The sequence below is a fragment of the Rhododendron vialii genome, chromosome 7a (assembly GCF_030253575.1).
Source record: "Rhododendron vialii isolate Sample 1 chromosome 7a, ASM3025357v1".
NCBI classification, from domain to species: Eukaryota; Viridiplantae; Streptophyta; class Magnoliopsida; order Ericales; family Ericaceae; genus Rhododendron; species Rhododendron vialii.
Genome location: NC_080563.1, coordinates 808,085 through 826,730, shown reverse-complemented (window position 1 = coordinate 826,730; position 18,646 = coordinate 808,085). Strand labels below are relative to the sequence as shown.

The 18,646-nt window shown below is 38.3% G+C and overlaps 3 protein-coding genes across 5 annotated transcripts; 2 read left to right on the top strand and 1 right to left on the bottom strand.

Annotated features, from left to right (window-relative positions):
* Nucleotides 1–831: 831 nt before the first annotated feature.
* Nucleotides 832–4,779, top strand: LOC131334591 (receptor-like kinase LIP2). 2 transcript variants are annotated; one of them, XM_058369699.1, is made up of 3 exons: nucleotides 832–1,200; nucleotides 1,388–3,310; nucleotides 3,954–4,779. In XM_058369699.1, exons 2-3 carry the CDS (start codon nucleotides 1,411–1,413, stop codon nucleotides 4,097–4,099), a joined length of 2,046 nt encoding a protein of 681 aa, XP_058225682.1. In that variant the 5' UTR covers nucleotides 832–1,200; nucleotides 1,388–1,410; the 3' UTR covers nucleotides 4,100–4,779. The 2 variants fall into 2 exon arrangements, with proteins under 2 accessions (XP_058225682.1, XP_058225680.1); XM_058369697.1 differs by having other exon boundaries at nucleotides 832–1,204.
* Nucleotides 4,780–6,190: 1,411 nt separating this feature from the next.
* Nucleotides 6,191–7,293, top strand: LOC131334590 (uncharacterized). The gene is made up of 2 exons (XM_058369696.1): nucleotides 6,191–6,615; nucleotides 6,797–7,293. Exons 1-2 carry the CDS (start codon nucleotides 6,284–6,286, stop codon nucleotides 6,813–6,815), a joined length of 351 nt encoding a protein of 116 aa, XP_058225679.1. The 5' UTR covers nucleotides 6,191–6,283; the 3' UTR covers nucleotides 6,816–7,293.
* A 106-nt stretch (nucleotides 7,294–7,399) lies between these two features.
* LOC131334588 (mitochondrial adenine nucleotide transporter ADNT1) lies at nucleotides 7,400–14,122 on the bottom strand. Of its 2 annotated transcripts, XM_058369695.1 has the most exons (8): nucleotides 13,411–14,122; nucleotides 12,522–12,570; nucleotides 11,773–11,936; nucleotides 11,417–11,454; nucleotides 10,615–10,727; nucleotides 10,367–10,480; nucleotides 8,543–8,887; nucleotides 7,400–7,823 (listed from the first exon to the last, which is right to left on the bottom strand). In XM_058369695.1, exons 1-8 carry the CDS (start codon nucleotides 13,566–13,568, stop codon nucleotides 7,740–7,742), a joined length of 1,065 nt encoding a protein of 354 aa, XP_058225678.1. In that variant the 5' UTR covers nucleotides 13,569–14,122; the 3' UTR covers nucleotides 7,400–7,739. The 2 variants fall into 2 exon arrangements, with proteins under 2 accessions (XP_058225678.1, XP_058225677.1); XM_058369694.1 differs by having other exon boundaries at nucleotides 7,400–8,887; nucleotides 13,411–14,062.
* Nucleotides 14,123–18,646: the final 4,524 nt, after the last annotated feature.

Here is an 18,646-nt window from a genome sequence, read left to right as displayed (position 1 = left end):
GTTCATTAGTGATTCCAAAACAAAGTTTCGCTACTGAGGTGAAGATTTTGTTTGAAAAAGAATATTTACAAGAAGGTTTTTCTCACTTGTGTAAACTTCTTATTTTTAAGAACCAATTATGAAAATCGTGTCAATTCTTCTAAAAAAGATTATCATAAGGAAAGTAAAACGGATGCCTCCAAGAAGAGAAATATTTGGAAAAGAAAAAAAAAATAACGCAAATTTATTAGGCTCATTCTTTCTTTTATTTTAAGATTAAGTTGGTTGTTTTTAATAATGATACTTAAAGTTGTTTAGCCTTAGTGTGCTAGTGATTACTAAATTACAACAAGAAGGCGATGTTGCACCACAAATTGAACTTGAGACCTCTCACATAGCCACTAAGCCCATCCATGACCACTTAGCCAGAGCCCCGGGTCTAGATTTATGAGGATTTTTCAGTCTTTGAATGTAAGATTTGTGAAGAGATTTGCATGTGAAAAGGAAAAACAAAGAGAGATGAAACTTTTTGGATTCCATCCGCTTTCAATTTTCTCTATAATCCGTAGCCTCAAGATCTGAACACAACTTAAGAAGATTTGGCTAATGCCACAACAATCGCATCTTTAGAACCTTCACAAACTTCAAGAATTAATTGGCACCAAATAGGATTTCACAAAAGGAAAATCTTTTTATAGCACTCCATCACCTCCCCAATATATCTATCTATCTATAACTAAAAAGGTCGAAACTCGTGGGAACTCTTCACACAAAACGGCCAATGACTCCAACCCAAGGGGCTGCCAAGTGTTGGGTCATCAAAAATCTCTCCCTAGCAGTCCTCCTGCGGATCTCTTTCTTCCCTCCAGATTCTGAATCAACCACGGGCTTCCAATTTTCGCCCGTCATTCTATGTATTCAATTGGAGCACACCCAAAAGAAAAAATGAATTTTGGTCAAGAATTTACCGAGAAATTTCTGCATTTCTCTTGGGCATCTGTTAGAGGATCAAAGGAAGCAAGAATCTGTCAATAACCTTGTGAGTTTGTCGGCCATTGATGATCATATCAAGGAATTCGAACAGTCAGATTTCGTAATGGTTTGGCAAGAATTGGCCAAGAAATTTTGAGGTTCTTACCGGGCATTTGTCATCAGGTTGAAGGATTTGCTGCTTCAACAAATATTTGTCTAGCAGGCCTGAGTTTCCAAAGAAAACAGTTTGTGAGTGAATTTCAACAATAATAATCTCTTTTCGTGTCCTAAGATCGTGTCTCAATTCAACAAAGTTCATGTTCATAAATTCTGTTAATTTTTAAGTAATTTGAATACGCAAAATTCCTATTCCCAGAATCTCTGAATTTTTCTTAATTTTCAACCAATTTGAATACCAAAAATTCCCCATTTCCAGAATCTTTGACTTCCAATCTGGGTATGGAACAACTAAGGCAGATTGGAGAGGTAGTGGGAAGCTTGAAGGCTCTAATGGTATTCCGAGACGAAATACAGATCAATCCACGGCAATGCGGCTTGTTGCTTGACATGTTTTGTTTCGCTTACGAATCAATTGCAGAAGAGATGAGACAGAACCTGAGATTCGAAGAGAAACATACCAAATGGAAAATCCTCGAACAGCCATTGAGAGAGCTCCACAGGATTTTCAAAGAAGGAGAAATGTACATAAGGCAGAGCTTGGAAACCAGAGACCGGTGGGCTAAGGCCATCACCCTCTATCAAGACACTGATTGTGTAGAATTTCACATCCACAACTTGCTCTGTTGCATTCCAATCGTCGTAGAAGCAATTGAATCCGCGGGAGAAATATCCGGGTGGGACCATGAGGAGACACAGAGGAAGAGGGTCATATATTCAATGAAGTATCAAAAGGACTGCAAAGACCCTAAAATTTTCCGGTGGAAATTCGGGAAGCAATACCTGGTATCACAGGATTTCTGTAATCGGTTAGCAGCTGTTTGGGAAGCAGATAGATGGAATCTTCTCAACAAAATCCAGGAGAAGAGGAAATCCGGTTTGACAAAGCATGAGAGGCAACTTGCTGATCTACTTTCCAAGAATTTGAACGAATCAGAATCATTGAATTGTAAACTCTTGCCGTGTTCCATCTTGGTGGGGTCAAAGGATTACCAGGTGAGGAGGCGATTAGGGAGTGGAAGTCAGCACAAGGAGATCCAATGGTTAGGTGAGAGTTTTGCTCTGAGACACTTCCATGGGGACATTGAAGCATTAGTTCCTGAGATTTCCAAAGAAATGTCTCTCTCACACCCCAATGTAATGCACATCCATTGCGGCTTTACTGACGAGGAAAAGAAAGAGTGTTTTCTGGTAATGGAGCTAATGAATAGAGATCTCTCAATTTACATCAAGGAGATTTGTGGCCCAAGGAAACAACGAATTCCTTTCTCTCTTCCTGTTGCAGTTGATCTGATGCTTCAGATTGCAAGAGGGATGGAATATCTCCATTCGAAAGAAATATATCATGGAGATTTGAATCCTTCTAACATCCTTGTAAAACCAAGAAACGTCTCCACAGAAGGGTACCTACACGCAAAACTTTCTGGATTCGGCCTATCATCCTCCATTAATCTCACCCAAAAGACATCTCCAAATCAGAATGGGACAATGCCTTTTATTTGGCATGCTCCGGAAATTTTAGCAGAGCAAGAACATTTGGGAAGCATAGGAAATTGTAGATATACGGCAAAGGCTGATGTGTATAGCTTTGGGATGATATGCTTTGAGCTTTTAACAGGGAAAGTGCCTTTTGAGGATAGTCACCTTCAAGGAGATAAGATGAGCCGGAATATTAGGACAGGAGAGAGGCCACTGTTCCCATTCCCTTCGCCAAAATATCTGACTAGCTTGACAAAAAAATGTTGGCACACTGACCCAAATCAAAGGCCAAGTTTCTCATCCATTTGTAGGATTCTCAGATATATTAAGAGGTTCTTGGTGATGAACTACGAACTCAACCATCCAGACCCACCAATGCCGATGGTAGATTACATTGACATTGAGGCGGGCCTTTTAAAGAACTTTTCCATGTGGGGGAGTTCGGACATGTTGCCGATATGGCAAATCCCATTCCAGATGTTTGCTTATAGAGTTGTGGAGAAAGAGAGAACAAGCACATGTCAAAAAGATACCTCTGAATCAGGTAGTGATGGAGCCTCAGCTTGTGGGGATGAGAATATGAGTGCGGACGACCCATTTTCGACAGTGAGCGAAAGGAAGTCTTTAGTCTCTCCTGAAACTTTGAACAGGAAACTATCCGCATTGAAGAAATCTACAGATGTCAAAGCCAACAAACAGCCAGGTAATCTCCAGCTTTACGATTGATTAAGCCAGATCTTTCTCTCTGAAAAGTGCAGACAAGCACATGAAGCGGCAATATTTCGACAGAAGTTACAAGAGGATCAAAACTATTTTGTGATGACAACAACAATTTCATCCATGATTGAAATTTCTAATCTTTTGAAGATAAAATCTCCATCAAGAACTCATACTTTCTCATTCTTCTGTGAGAACATAGGACAGTAGTAACAAAAGGAGATATGCATTCAAGATTCCTACAGTCATAATAATACCGATTCCATGCATATCATCTCAATATATCTCGTTATCATGACTTCATAAGATACAACATCATTTAGATTAAATTAGAGCACAGTTCACAGATATTCACTCTCTAAAACACAGACAAGTGTGAAAATGGAAATATAAGTCGCCTGTAAACAGAACAAGTTCTAGTAACTTCTGCTTGTCCTCGCTTTGACTGATTTCTAAAAATTTCATCCTATGCCGACATCTTTATTGTACCTGTATATTACCATACGTAGACACTCCCCAAACAAAGTGCCTAGGTAGCTGAAACCCAGTGTGTTATCTTTTGCCATCCTTTTTAGAGCAGAATGGCAAACCATGATCACTAATATTTTCCTGTGGCTTTGATTTTCCAGGGACACCAAAAGGACGGTCATTAAAGCCTCCACAACTGTCTACTTGTGGACGCAGTATAAGAACGAATTCTGATGGGCAGCTACTGTCCTTGAGTCCGAAACCACGACGAAAATCAGGCCATGCCTCAGATTCTGAGCTACCATAGGCCCCCATAACTATGACTTACCTCCATAAGATATTTGCCCCCACCCAAAACAGATCTTCCCATTTAGTTTCCGATTATGGATAGCCCCAGTATGTGGGAGGCTTGCTTGCTGGGTACCACCTTTTTGTAACATCGGCAGGCTATTTCTGCCACAACTTTAGCCGAGTTATTTAAGCTGAATTACAACAAGAAATTACCTTTCACGATGTTTCTTTATAACAAGGGATAATAGTCTACAATTTTCTCTTCAAGTGTTTGTACACAAGAAGGATGGATCATGGCTATTTCAATAAATCTACCGTTTCTCACAGTTGAACAATTTTCTGTTTTTAAGAGAGTAAATCCATGCCCGAGCCTATGAATACACGAGAATCGCCATTAAGTACAAAATTAAAGCCCTTACTAACCTTTTGTAAATCAATAATCTAGAAAAGTTCAAGCAAAACTAATAAACACAAAAATAATTTGAATAAAGAAAAAATAAAATGAAGGCAAATAGACATTTATAGGGAAACTACCCCTTACTGTCACTGTTCAGAAACTCACAAACTGAACTTGAATAAGCATCGTCCAATTAAAGATAGTGGTCTTACCAACATAGAACAATACAACTTGGGGCCAACTCACAAACTGACCATGAAAATGTGTGCGCAAGCCGGCCCGGGACAATCTGCATTATCGGGAAAAAAAATGCAAACATTATACCACAGGACAATCAGTTCTGAAAGGCAAAAGAGCTAAAAACATAGAGCTTACTCCAGTCACATGCACTTTTTGTCGACTTCCAATTCAGCCATAATCTTCCTCAACTACTAACGGGTTATTTGCAAATCATCCAGAGAAAGTAGGGTTTGGCTGGATGAGAGTGGTTTTGATAAATGGATTGAGAGATAAAAGAGAAAGTAGGGACCCTCCGGTTTTGAAGATGCGAGGTCTAATCGACGAAGCGGCGTCGTACAAATTCCCAGTCTCGTGGAACGCGGGTGGATAGAAACGGGGTTGATGGTTCTGCTTCAGTGTGGCCCAACTCATTTTAAGAAACACAAAAAACAAAAAGATCTGGTAAGATTAGATACTAATTTGAATTTAATTGGAATTATATTTTATATGGTTCATTCCTGTAACAGTATCTACAAGATGAATGTATCAGATCATTGAAATATAACTGATACAGGTAGAAATCGGCTGTGCAATCTCCCAAGAAAGGTTTTGAAAGACATCGCATGTTGAAAACACGAGGTATGAGGACCACGATCCGACGTCGTTTTAGAGAAGTTGGGAAACTCGTGTCTGCAAGTTGCGATGCTGTTATTTTCAGTTTAGAAGTTGGAAAACCATGGGTTTAATTAATGGATTGCTAACGATTGTAGTGAAACCTGGGTACTCTCTCCCAACCAAGACGACGGAGGCTACAGCTTCACCGTTCAAGGTTTGTTTTCATAATCTAAAATATTTCGCCTGTTCCTCTCTACTCTATTCTAGTTGGAGAAGATAAGACTCCGGGAAATTGTTTGCTTTAGATAGAAACTACTCACAAAATTGTTTGGTACGTAATTAAGTTTGTGGTTAGTTTCCGGGAAAAGGTGTCATTAAGAACTGGTTTTTGTAAATTGGTTCTCCCTGTAGGGCAAAATTTGTGCAAAATTCGTATGTATGGATAGCACGGCTTCCCAAAACTCCGTATAAACTCGCCCCAAATAGTTGATAGCACCTATGAGGTTTCGAACCCCTATGTCCCTACTAAACAAACCCCTATGTCCCTACTAGACAAACCCGTTGTAGTAGGATTAATGTCTATCCATAACCCAGGGTTCCACGCGGTTTTTAGTATTTTGAGAATATTGAGGTAAACTACAAGATTAAATTAGGGAATAAAAAGGATAGTGAAAACAAAACTAAATCAAATATGCTAAACCCATATACCAGTTTTATCAATGGAGAGGGAAAAAGAACCAAAAAAAAAATGCTCAACTAACCCAATGATCAAACCCAATTATTAGCCAGCCATGTTCCTGGTTAGGGGCATCTTCTTCTTCCTTCTTCTTTTTTTCACCATACACTTGTCAAAATATTACGTCTATTATCTGCTTATATTTTCTGTAGCATAAGCACTCACTTTTTTCTGAGGCAATTAGGCATTCTTAATGTAAATGCTTTTTGTGCAGGCCTTTGATCCAGAAAAAAATGGCTGAAACTGCCATAGAAAAAAATCAGGAAGAATGCAAGATGGTTGGAACAGATAATGAAGAAAACGGAGAGAATCGCGACTCTGATGCATATTTGGGAACAAGCACAACTTTTCTTGGCAAGCTCAACCTCGTTTTAATCCTCTCGTTCATGTCATTATCCGCGGAAGAGTGCATCGACTTTGAGGAGATTGAGAAAAATGAGAATGTCAAGTTTCCTGAAGCGAAAGACACCATATCAAGATTGCATGCTAGAAAGCGAGAAATAAACGAATTTAAGGTTGTTGAATCGCGAACACCAAGGTTTCAGACAAAGATAAGAGATTGCAGGTTAGATTTTTGCATTTGTAGTTTTTCATGTTTTATTGCACGGATATCACATGAGTAATCTTTGAAAACTAAATATATATATAGTCTCGAGAGGATGTGTACTTAGGGTACCCTATAAAGATGCAAGTATAAAAACAATCACGTCTATAGGAGATTAAATGTTTCTCTACATTACTTTCAGGCACTGCAGAAGAATGTGAAAATAGTACAAGAACAAGCAACAGAGGAGGTAGATGTTGGAGACCAAATGCTGAATATTTTCTTTCGATGTCTTGAAAGGAAGTAGGGAGATTTAATCACCCCAGTTTACCTGCTGCAAATTGATCCGATTTTGACGGAGTGCGTCGTCATATTCATGAAACAAAAGTGGATCTTGTGCTTGCTTAGGAGAAATCTACATGCAATTTTCATGAGATTTGTGTTGTTGAACGAAGATTTTCTTGATAGCGCCGTTTCTTCCAAATAGGCATTTTTGTGTTTTAGGACTAAAATTTTGTTGCTGTTTGCCTTCTTTCCTCCGGCAAACTAAGGGTCTGGTCATTTTGTAGCGCTTCCCTGGTGTATTCCCCATTCAATGCACATCGGTGGAATACCTCTGCGGAAGAAATTGCTATCCTTGTTTTGTTTCAATTTTATGTTCTCATTGTCGGGAAAATATAGAAACAGTGTTGGAAAACAAAGATGAATCTGCAATACATGATCTCTCTTGCAATGTGTGCATAACCATCCGTAGAGAAGAAACAGGATTCCTAAACACAGAAAATTACAAGAATCACCAGACCAGTTGAAAAGCCTTATTCACTTGAATTGCTAAGCATGCAACTGCATTCGTTACATAGTTCCTCACAAATGCTTATTGACGTAAAGGGTGTGCATCAGCAGCTAAACTTGGATACAGGTTCAAGAGGGAAAATACATAGCTAAACCAAAGGGGAAGGAAATGCGTTAAACACAGGCTCACACTGGTCTTTAAACCCACCCACCCCCCCCCCCCCCCTCTCTCCTCTCTCTTTCTGAGACAAGGAGACGGGACTCCCAGTCCCAGTTCACCTTGTCTCTCTCTCCTCCCCCTTGCCTGCAAAAATAAAACCCCTGTTGAACAGAGACCAGAGTTTCCAGCATGATCAGTCCGATATCCTCATCTCAACTCCTAAGATGTCCTTCACCTGTTCGTAGGTCACAAAAGCAATAGCTATGGATGGGACAACCTGAACAAGAATAAAAGTTAACGAGATCATCAGATTCCATTATTGTGACATTACATATACAAGGGTGATGCACAGATAACTCAACTACAGTCCAGCTATTCCAACAAGCAAAGGTGGTTTCAGAAGCAGATTTTGTAATGATCCATTCAAAATGAAAGAATTGTCACCCGCACCTCCATCCAAGCACAACAGCAGGGAAACAAAAGTCCAGGTGCCAAGTAGTGGAAGTTTGTCATACATTTTTAACGGAGACAACATGCTATAATACACTGCCTGTTCTCAGAAATTCACATTGCACACAATAAGATTTACTGGCCATAGTAATCGCGTGTCATCAAGAGTTGACCAGTGCGTGCCTCATTTACGGTGGTTTTAGACGCATAGACTATCTGGAGGATATCTATACGAGTCAAGCTGACACAAAAAAAGCAAAAACACATATTTCGAGGCTTTCCACCATGTCCTCTAGCATTGCTTGTTTTCATCAACTACTTTCTTCTGTTAGAAGTTAGAACTAGATTTCATTCTGTCTAAACTTATCCAACTTATCAAATTGTGGTCACATTATGTCTCAAGAGGGACCCGCAACACGTTTCTAGCAAACCTAGAAACTCTACCAGACAATTCCACCCTTTAAATATGTGTGGAACACTTGTGCTCAGTGGAAGGTCAAAGGATATTGAATAATGAAAGGTAAGAGGGCATGTTATAAGACTGACCTTCACTGAATTGGGAACCAAACCCTTGTACAGTGCCCTGAAACCCTCATGCTGAACAGTTTTTCTGAACGTATCAATCATGCCTTTATACTCGAGTGAAGCCTTGCTCCTCCCATCCCCAGTGATAATAGAAGCAGCATTGTTCCATCCCACCATTTGCATCCTTCGACGAACGACATCAAGAGGGTAAGCAACAGTTTGGCCAACAGTTCCTGCTGCAGCTCCACATGCAAGCCTAGTGGTCACACTCAACTCAGAATCTTCAGCAAGTCCAAAGGGTCTGGTTTTAATCAACCAATCCTTCAAAGATTCATACACAGCGAAGTTGAGACCCACATACGGAACCTGCAAATACCAAATCAGAGCATAAAGTTGTTGTACATGACCTAAGAAGGAAACATTAAATTCTTAATGATGTCTGTGGAAGGGGAAATAGTGGTGTTCTATGTTTTTTTGTATGACCGACAAATAAAATAGACTGCCGGCTTCAACTTTCCAGCTAAGAAAGAAAGAATACTCTTACGCAAAAAAAGAATTAGATAGACACATGCTACATTCTAAAAAAAATAGCATAGGAGGTCAACAACGCTTGATCATGTGAGTACAATGAATATCGTCCCGACTCCCAAACCATGATGGCAAAGGAAAATGTCATGTGCCTGCAGGAAGTCTAATCCAAGGGTACCAGTGCATACAATTGCAACTATAACTGGCGCGAGATGGTGCCACTGCCATGCTGAATTCAAGTACTAAAGTTGCAAATTTTGAAGACGTAGTAACTAAACAGCAAGCCACCTCTATTTGCCTTCAAGCCCATAACAGGCAGGAGAATAGCTAAAAGCCAGTGATTAGCTGCCCATCTACAATTTAGAAAACCTGGATTACTTAGCTTGGAGACCCAAAAGATTTTATAAGCTGGAAGCTAAGAAGCTACTTGTATAAGTAGGAGTTCCCATCAGTTGAGTACTCGAATTTTGCGAAAAGGACTCATGGTTTGCCTTGTCCTATTGCTTCCTGTTATTCGTACTCTGAAGTACCAGACTACTTTATTTCTGTCTTATTCGCATAATGAAACTATTTGCTTATAAGAGCAAGCAGCTATGCTGGATTGTTAGAGCATGTATACTTCACATAGGACTCTAAAGTCATTCAGCAGAATATGGACACAAGATGGGCATTGACTATCCCTCACATGAGAGCCAAGCCATAAGAAGGCTTTGAAAGTAGTTTCATCTCATACTTCCATGACTCTAATCCAAATAGTTTCACACCCATTTGATCTACATGTTTTATCACTCAATTTACATTTGAGTTGGTAATTTATTCAATCAATTGAACAAAGTAATTTCAACATCGATTTCAACCCGACATTTAAGAAGGAATTATTCTATGTTGGGCTAAGCCAGAGGAGCTTGAGGAATGCAGGCTGACAGCTTGACAGACTTTGGTCAAGGATATTTTGGATGCTCAAGTCGAATTTGGACCTTTCCCTCTAGGGGTGGGAGTAGGAAAATCTCGGGCTGAGCTCACACTGGCCTGCAATTGCTTCATGTACTCTACTTGTCAGTTCTGTCCATGCTTTGCCACAATCAATCAAGCAAAGTTTAAGGGAAAAGAGAATAAAAGACAATTGATGAATTTACCCTTGACACAACTCCTCTAAACTTGTCTATAAAATGGTAAAACTACCCATTTAGGTGAAGGTTATGATTTATGAAGATGACGTTAACAATGGTTTACTTCACTACTTTTACCTTAGGTGGTTAGAAGTTCACATACATGGATTTATTATGATTGTGCTAATCATGGAACAAGAAGACTTACAACTCCAATGACAGAAGGAAGCCAGCCCTTGTACAAAGCACGCGGGCCTTCCTCCCGCAGAACAGTCGATAAAGCATGAAACATTCCTCTGTACTGATAAGGAGACTTATCTGTCTGAAGAAGTAAGACAAAGGAACATGGGGTCATTCTACTGCAAAATGATGGGAGGAGCTACCCAAACTTCACTAGAAATCAAAACCCTTGACACTGACAAAGAGAATCATCGACCATAGAGAGAAGCAAAGTACCTGTACAGTCAGCCTGCCACGAACCATGTCCATAGGGTAAGTTGCTGACATGGCAACTATTCCAGCACAGGCTCCAGCTCCTAGGCGTAATACAGGAGTGAGCTGAGCATCATCTGCAGTGAAGTAGAAAAAACAATGTCACAGACAATCCGCACAATCTTTGTTTTGTATCATAGACAGATAGATTTCAACAAATCAAAGAAAGCTACAGCATTACTGTTTGACAATACACTTGACATGGACGCAAGGATGCCTCTGAATATCAGAAATTAATGAGCATATTTTATTTAAAACGTTCATACACTTTACAGCCAGACAAAAGTGGAAGTCAGAAGGAAACTAGGAATCCCCATTGCACATGAAGCAGAAACCTTAACTACTGCATAAATGATACTTATAATCGAAAACACAAACTTCATAAGAAAAAATTGTAAGGTTAAAAAGGAGAATAATTTTTGTCCCGTTGATCCTGGTTAAAAATTAAATACTAAACAATGATCAATGCAGTGAAGTATAGTCATAAGATGACCCAAAGACAGGCAGTTTAACAAATTCCACACGACAAAAACACTAAATAAAAAGAGAACATATACAAACAATGGGCAGCAGCAATCTGGAAACACATCATACAAGAAATAACAAGCTAATTTGGGTTTCTGATTATCAATAAACCAAAATGACAACTGCTTCTTACAATGTGCATAAAGCCACAAACTATTGAGTTGATGAGTAAATCCATGTAAAAAAAAAGGCTTCTAAACGAAGACAACAAAGAAACAGAAAGGAAGTAAAATGGACATACCATTCCCAGTTTGCTGCTGGTAAAACAATAAGATAGCCCTGTCCAGCAGAAATAAAGAGATACTGAATAAGTGAATTGGATCAGCGATACCTAGATAGCTAAGGCAATAAAAAGAGAGATCCGCAAATTATATAAGAGGTTTCAATGTAGCCATTTCTCAAGTACAAATAAACGCACACAGATAGTCCCAATCTAACAAGTTAAATTCACTTTCAAATTGTGACCAAATCATGTTCCACAAACAGTAAAAGAATCAGTAAACTTGAAAATGCTGGAATCAGTAGTCAAAAAGAAGGAAAAAATAATAATACTAAGTAGGACACCCAAAGGTGTCAAGGGACCAACAAATATTGTACTTGGAAGCTTGCTCGTAGCTGAAGAACTTGACCGCTGAGTTTGGTACAATACGAGCACAATTTGTACCGTTGCCCTTGAATAACCCTCTGAGGCCCTCAGTTCTCCATATGTACTTTAGGCCTTGAATAGTACCATTGTACTTTATGCTGTGCGGATTTTGTACCTGTACATCACAAGAGCCATCAAGAGTAAGACACAGTAAAGTGGACCAAACATCGTTTGCAATGCATTCATAAGATAGAAGTTGACAATTGCAGGGATCCTTCACAATAAAAAATAAGTTTCACAATCATTTACAATTCAATTCCACAGACAAATCAGCTGAGAGAGACAAGGACACAGCAGAAATGCTCTTGAAGTACACCAGGCAATTAGAGACTGGATTCAGCACACGCTGATGCTACAAAGGAACATCTCCTTTTTCAACAGAGAAAGGCAAGATCATCCATAAAGTACAACAGAGCATGATCAAAGAATTTTATACTCATATCAAATGACTGTAGCTTGATATTGGATATCTTCCAAAAGCAGAACTTTTAGGGGATTCTTCAATGATGAGAATATAGGACCTACTAATTGAAGCCTTGTCAATGCCTCAAAAAATCAGACTTGACTGCTGCATTGTTTCAGTATTTCATATAGCATAAAATGCACGAATTTACCCATGATCACCAAAGGTTGATCATGAGTAGGGAGCAAAAGCTCCAACTGTCACTGAAGCAAATCTTTACAGGTAAATGGTCTTTACCTGAAGCAATATTTTCAACCGTTCCAGGGGAGCTACAGCAGTGCGTGACCTGCATTAGACATGTAGGAATTCATTGGAAGATTAATGATAGCAAATTGCACCACTGTAAAGGGGGCAGGCCAGTAGACTCGTAGACTCAGAGTCTAAAGCAGCTTAATAGGACGACTAAATGACAAGTTTTTTAAGTTCAGCAATCGAATATCTAAACTAGAACAGGGGAACTTGTTGGGCTTTCTATACAAAGCATGTTATATATATGTACTCTTCAAAATTCGGTAAACGGAGGAAATCAGTGTGAGCCATAGATGTATTCAACCACACAGTTGGGCAACCACGTAAAAAACTCAGTGTCTTCTGTTCTTGTTGTCCGTTCTTGAATACTCTTCGCATTGTGTGTTTGTTAGCTTGGTCGATTTCTCGACAGAAGTTTCATGGATTTTTTTTTTTTTTTTTTATATAAATTTTGGACATGTAACTCAGTTAGGGGGCACCTGATTCAGATCACTCGAATAATCTTTCAGCCACTTGGTTCAGCTAATTTAGCTTCCCATTTCCATTTTCTATCAAAAACAATTACAGTAACACGTAATTAAAGAAAAAGGAAGAAGAAATTGCAATGTCCTGATTTTGAGGAAAACAAAACAAGGCATCGAATAACTACTTTAAAACACAATTTACGATATGAAGAAGTAAAAACTCGGACGCCTATATATTCTTTCAGTCACTCACTTACTTGGTTCAGCTAATTTATTCCATCAAATCCAATTACAATAACATATAGTAATTAAAAAAGGGAAGAAGAAATTGCTAAAACAAAACAGGGCATCGAACAAATATAATATCCAACGTTGGCAACATAAAAAAAGAAAAAAAAAAAGTGAAAACTCACACGCCTCCAGCGACTCCTCCGGCGACGAGAGACTTGCAGATAGTGAGTACAGCATAACTCGGCGCCTTAACTCCCTGTCTGGCAAGCTTAGCCTCTTCAGCCAGATTAACGATCGTCGAAACAGCCGATTCGCTCGTCTTCACGTCCTCCGAAGCCATCGAAACCCCTCTAGGTTAATGATCAATCAATCAAGGCCCGATCTAGATTTTCGCGAGGTACGATCACGAGGTGCGGCTACTACGGAAGAGAGAGGGTCTGCATTTCTCTCTCCGAGAATCGCAGGTGGTGGCGGCGTCTGCTGCTACGACGGAGAGAGAGAGAGAGAGAGTGATGAAACGCGGGCCGGAGTGGGAGCTTTGTGTGCGTGACGGCGTCTGTTGTTGAACGAGATGGTGTCTGTGTGATATGTATACGTCGAGTCAGGAATTTTTAGTTACGTACTCGCAGAAGTACTCGCTACATCTTTTAGCCACATGTTGGATAGAGGAGGGAATACACTGTTAACGCATCTTTTAGCCACATGTTTGGATAGAGGAGGGAGTCCATATACTGTTAATGGACCCAAGGGTGGGTGGATGCGCCTAGGCAATAAAATTCCAATTTTGTTATGGGTACTACTCCGTGCACTGTCTGGGGAGTGGGGAGTAGTATTTGGTGAGCGAGAGAGAGAGAGAGAGAGAGTATCCTAAAACGGAAACCTAGATCGCCGTTTGCATTGCGTGGTGTGCCTGCGCCAACTGTTACTCCGTCACTTTCTAGTGAAGAATGCATCCCATTCACGACCACAACTTGTCACCTTGTGATTGGATGCTCAACTGACTCGATCTACTGGACATCCCCAAAATACTACACTCCACTTGCAAAAACTAGTAATAAGGGTCTTGCTATTTCAATAACTGGGCTGACGATAAACATATTAGAAGACACGCATTTTTATATACTTTTTATACCATTTAATACACATTCATACACTCATTATTGTCAGCCCATTAGGTTGATTTTAGAATTTTCCAACTAATAATACTACCTTGTTCATTTCATTCTTCTACTCAAAAAATATTTATCAATTCAATTATTATTCTTATATCTTTTTCTAACTTTCTAATCATTAATATCATTTCTCACTCTATCTTTCTCCACTTTTTACCTCTATTTTCAGTCATTACTTTCATTTTTCTCTCCACTTGTTATCCAAAAACACTACTTAAATCACAAACTAAACAAAGCATAAAAAGTTTATAAATACAGCTCTCAACACAATTGCGTCCAATACAATTTGATGCATGTATGTATACTCATATGCGCATCGAATAGTTCCAAGCGAAATTGTGTACGGAGTTATTTTAAAATTGTATTGATAGCTTTCCTCAAATACTTTTACTCTACTCCACAACTTGATTTCTCTCTCTCTCTTTTTTAAATCATTAGAGCAACTTTACCAGCTACTTCAAAGTACCTTTGTCGCCATTTTACCTCACAAAAAGGGAAAATGTACCCGAACAACAGAGTAGCTAAAGAGGGAGGCAATTTTCCTCCATCTACGGTTTTGAGCCAAAAATGGCTCACAACTATTCATAAGCAATCTACTTTTTTATTGTTTCCTCTCCTTTTCTCTCTCACTCTCTCTCTCTCTTTGACTCTCCCACTCTCTCTCTCTCTCTCTCTCTCTCTCTCTCTATTAATATTTTAATAAAGAATAGGTAAAATAGATTGTATTGGTGTAGTGTAAAAAAATATGAGTAGGTAAAATGAAAAATATACACTGTTCAAGAGTTTTTTTAGACAATGACTGGTAAACTTGCTCTTAGTCCACAACCTGATGAACGTGAAGGTTCCGAAGGTGAGTTTACAAAAAAAAAAGTGCCAAAGGGCTTGTCGTCCAAGGGTATTTTTCGGTTCTTTATTGTGAGAGGCTAGGTTTCGAGCCCCGTCTGGAGGTTTGGGTTTCAAGACTATAGATAGCCTTTGAACCCTCATGAACTAACCTATTAAATCCCTCTAACCCCGTTGATGTATACCGGCTTGGCCAAAAAAAAATATTACAAAAGAAGTGTTCTATAAAAATAATTTTACAAAAAATGCAGTATTCAATTACAAAAATTAACCATAGATATCTGATTAAAAAAATTCAAATGTATAGTGATTTATACCCCTAATCTATATCCCTTTTTTTCATTTTCAAAAAAATACGCCACTATTTAAGTACTTGTTCAATTTCTCGTAAATAAATGACACATTAAGAAAGAGTTCAATGATAAAAAAATTGCGAAAATGAATTTCGTATAGTACTTATTTGTCTTTATTTATTCCTTGCCAATGCCTACCAGACTCTAGTTATAATCATCTGTTTACTAAATTTTCTTGTGTAATTGTGTGAATCATTTAAAAAACTTGTCAAAAAGCTTTTATCACTTACTTTACACAAAGAAAATCATCATAAATGCAATTTTATAATCTTGAAACTCAAGAGCCTAGAGCACCACGGCTAGTGTGGTTGGTCTCCTGAGTTCGAGTCCTCATGGTCATGGAAGAGGTGTTCTTTTTTTTTTTTTTTTTGGTCAAGCGAAATACATGGAAGAGGTGTTCGACTCTTATTGTAACCCCTAACACGTGCTCCATTAATTCCTATTATAACCCTAACATCCCATCAATTTGAAAAAAGAAGAAGAAGGAAACTCATGATGTAGGCTTAGCTAATAATGCATGGAGTGGGCCTGCAAGGCCCCTTAAACAAGGTGGGTCATATGGAATATATTCAGGTGGCCCAAAAAGGTCGAGGCCCAATTTTAGGTATATATGGATGATATTCGAGAAGTTCTATTGTATGCTCAACTGGGCCAGATTTGTGCAAAGAATTGCAAGGCCTCTTATTTAAACAATCCAGGACCTCCCCATAGTTCTATAAACACCTAGTCTTGTGCTCTTAGTTTTGTAATCCTTTAAAAAATCGTTTGCTTCCGCTCTCAATTTCCGTTCTCATGAATTTTCGTACTTTGAGATGTTTTTGGAAGGCGCTTTTCACGCTCGTGCTCGCGTTCCCTCTCCCACTTGCGCACTTGGAACTATATCACTTAGGATGTGTTTTCGTTAAACTAAATGGACTACAAACTAATGGCAATAGTTAAATTATTTTCACTAAATGACATTTTAATTTATGTATGTGAGAAAAATGACATGTCAAAAAATCCATAAATCATGGGCTTTTGTTTATTTAGTTTAGCGAAATAGACTTCTACTGTCATCGGCCGGTTGCGACCGCCGCTAATACCGCCTGGAAAATACTCCTATTGAATGTTGACCCCGTCGATTATTAGGTCCTTAATTTCAATTTGGAAGTACTGTTGGATTTGATTGAAATGATGGATGAGTGAGCGGTCGTTTGGGTTTAAGTGTTCATCAATTGGATAGTATATATCTAAACTTGGTCAATATTCTTAGCACCCAGATTGTATCTTTGAATGCCAGATACAGATACGTCATCTGAAAGAAACACGAAATCATTTACACATATATCAATGTTGTGTGCATAGGCACGGAGTATTTTTCTTTTTGATACTTCGGAAATTCATAAACATATATTTTATGTGTATTTTTTCGCAACATTTGTATTATAAAAATAGAGCGATTTTTGTTAAAAATGTCTAGATATATAAATGAGAGCAACCTTTATAACCGTTAGATTGCTTCATGTTAAATTTATAGCCATTAGATCATTTTTTTTTAAAAGATACAAAGAATTTTCTCCTATAATAAATCTATCTCTCTCTATCCTCACTTTTTAGGCAATGTATATGTAAAATAATGTTGTCTTATATGATCAAATAGAAAAATATCTCAAAATTGAAACTAACACTTTTGTGGAGATTATAATTATCCCGTAGAGCAGTCGGTAGTACGGAAACTTTTATTTAAATTGAGACTATGATAGTACATTTTAACGTGCCTAAAGACACGGATATCCGCTAGTATATTATATGTTTAGTACATAGAATATGTGAACAAACCTTCACATCCGCATCTGTCTTAATTTCCAATTTGTTACTTCTCCAATATTGTCTTATTTTAATATGATGATGATAGTGAGAGGGCAAATGAACAAATATTGAAATCTCTTTTTCAGAAAACGTTAGTAATTTTTTTCTTTTGATGTGAAGGGTGGACATATCGATAATTGTGGAAGGAAACAAAAGGAGATGAATCATGGAAACTTCTTCCCTTATCAAAAACGTTTTTTTTTTCCTTTTTTCTTTTTCCCTCTCTCTCTCTCTAGTTAAAAGGGTGGATCGATTAATCTTGTGTGGAAGAAAACAAAAGGGATCACTATTGGCTATTGGAGAAAATTGCCGAGGCCAAGTGGGAAGCAAAGCACCACATATGTTCACCGTGACAGTGATCTAGAAGATAAATTGTGTAGATATATATGATGATAAATTCCAATACCGCCCTGAGCTAGGTCATACAGATCGAGCATCCGGAGCGATAAGAACGAACTTCAAAAAGCTCAGACGATGTGTGGTTGCGTTCGAGTCTATTTTTTCATAACATGAGCAAGACAGTCGATTCATACATTCAAAATCTTGGTGGTTTTCTCGTCAGCCCAATATCAAGTGGTGTGAATTTGTTGTGTTTTTGCATGCTGCTCAAGCACTATGTGAATTGAAGGTTGATAGACGCATTCTTTTTTTTTTAATAGAAGAATAGACGACAGACCCTTTCTTTTTTGGGTAAAATATAAAAATCACTTGGACCAATTCGCATTCTCATTTTCTCTTGTTTTATGGTTTTTCTATCACTAGGGAAAAAAAATAAGAAAACAAAGTTGCAACTCAGGTGTTTTCGGTAGGCAATAAGTTTTGAGAAATAACTACTTGTTGACAAGTCGTTAGCTGGTAAGTACTGGCCCGTACGGTACATGATTCAAAAACCTTGGTTGAGAGAACCCAAGGGTTTGGCAAAGTGATCTTGGTTTGGGATTTAGGGGTTTGTTCTCTCTTAAGGTCTTAGGCAGGGGTGGAGCTATGTTGGGGCCCAGGACTCCCGGTCCAAGCTCCCCGAACATTCGAGTTTTAAAATTTTTATTTTGTATATATCTGATTTTGAATATTATTGATAATTATTCGTATATAGCTACTTATAATCTTAATAATTTTGGTTCGATTTGATAAAAAATTGGTTATTTTATATTCTCATTTCTCAATTTCTTTTATAAATAAAAAAATAAGCATGTGACAGTTGA

What these genes read in the sequence shown, in the direction of transcription:
- LOC131334588 (XM_058369694.1), bottom strand. Translation starts at nt 13,568, where the DNA reads ATGGCTTCGGAGGACGTGAAGACGAGCGAATCGGCTGTTTCGACGATC. An exon ending in GGAGGAGTCGCTGGAGGCGT is followed by an intron (nt 12,571 to 13,410) that starts GTGAGTTTTCAC and finishes TGTCTAATGCAG; the next exon opens with GTCACGCACTGCTGTAGCTC. An exon ending in TTCCTTCTGTCATTGGAGTT is followed by an intron (nt 8,888 to 10,366) that starts GTAAGTCTTCTT and finishes TGGTATTTGCAG; the next exon opens with GTTCCGTATGTGGGTCTCAA.
- LOC131334591 (XM_058369699.1), top strand. Translation starts at nt 1,411, where the DNA reads ATGGAACAACTAAGGCAGATTGGAGAGGTAGTGGGAAGCTTGAAGGCT. An exon ending in CAAAGCCAACAAACAGCCAG is followed by an intron (nt 3,311 to 3,953) that starts GTAATCTCCAGC and finishes TTGATTTTCCAG; the next exon opens with GGACACCAAAAGGACGGTCA.
- LOC131334590 (XM_058369696.1), top strand. Translation starts at nt 6,284, where the DNA reads ATGGCTGAAACTGCCATAGAAAAAAATCAGGAAGAATGCAAGATGGTT.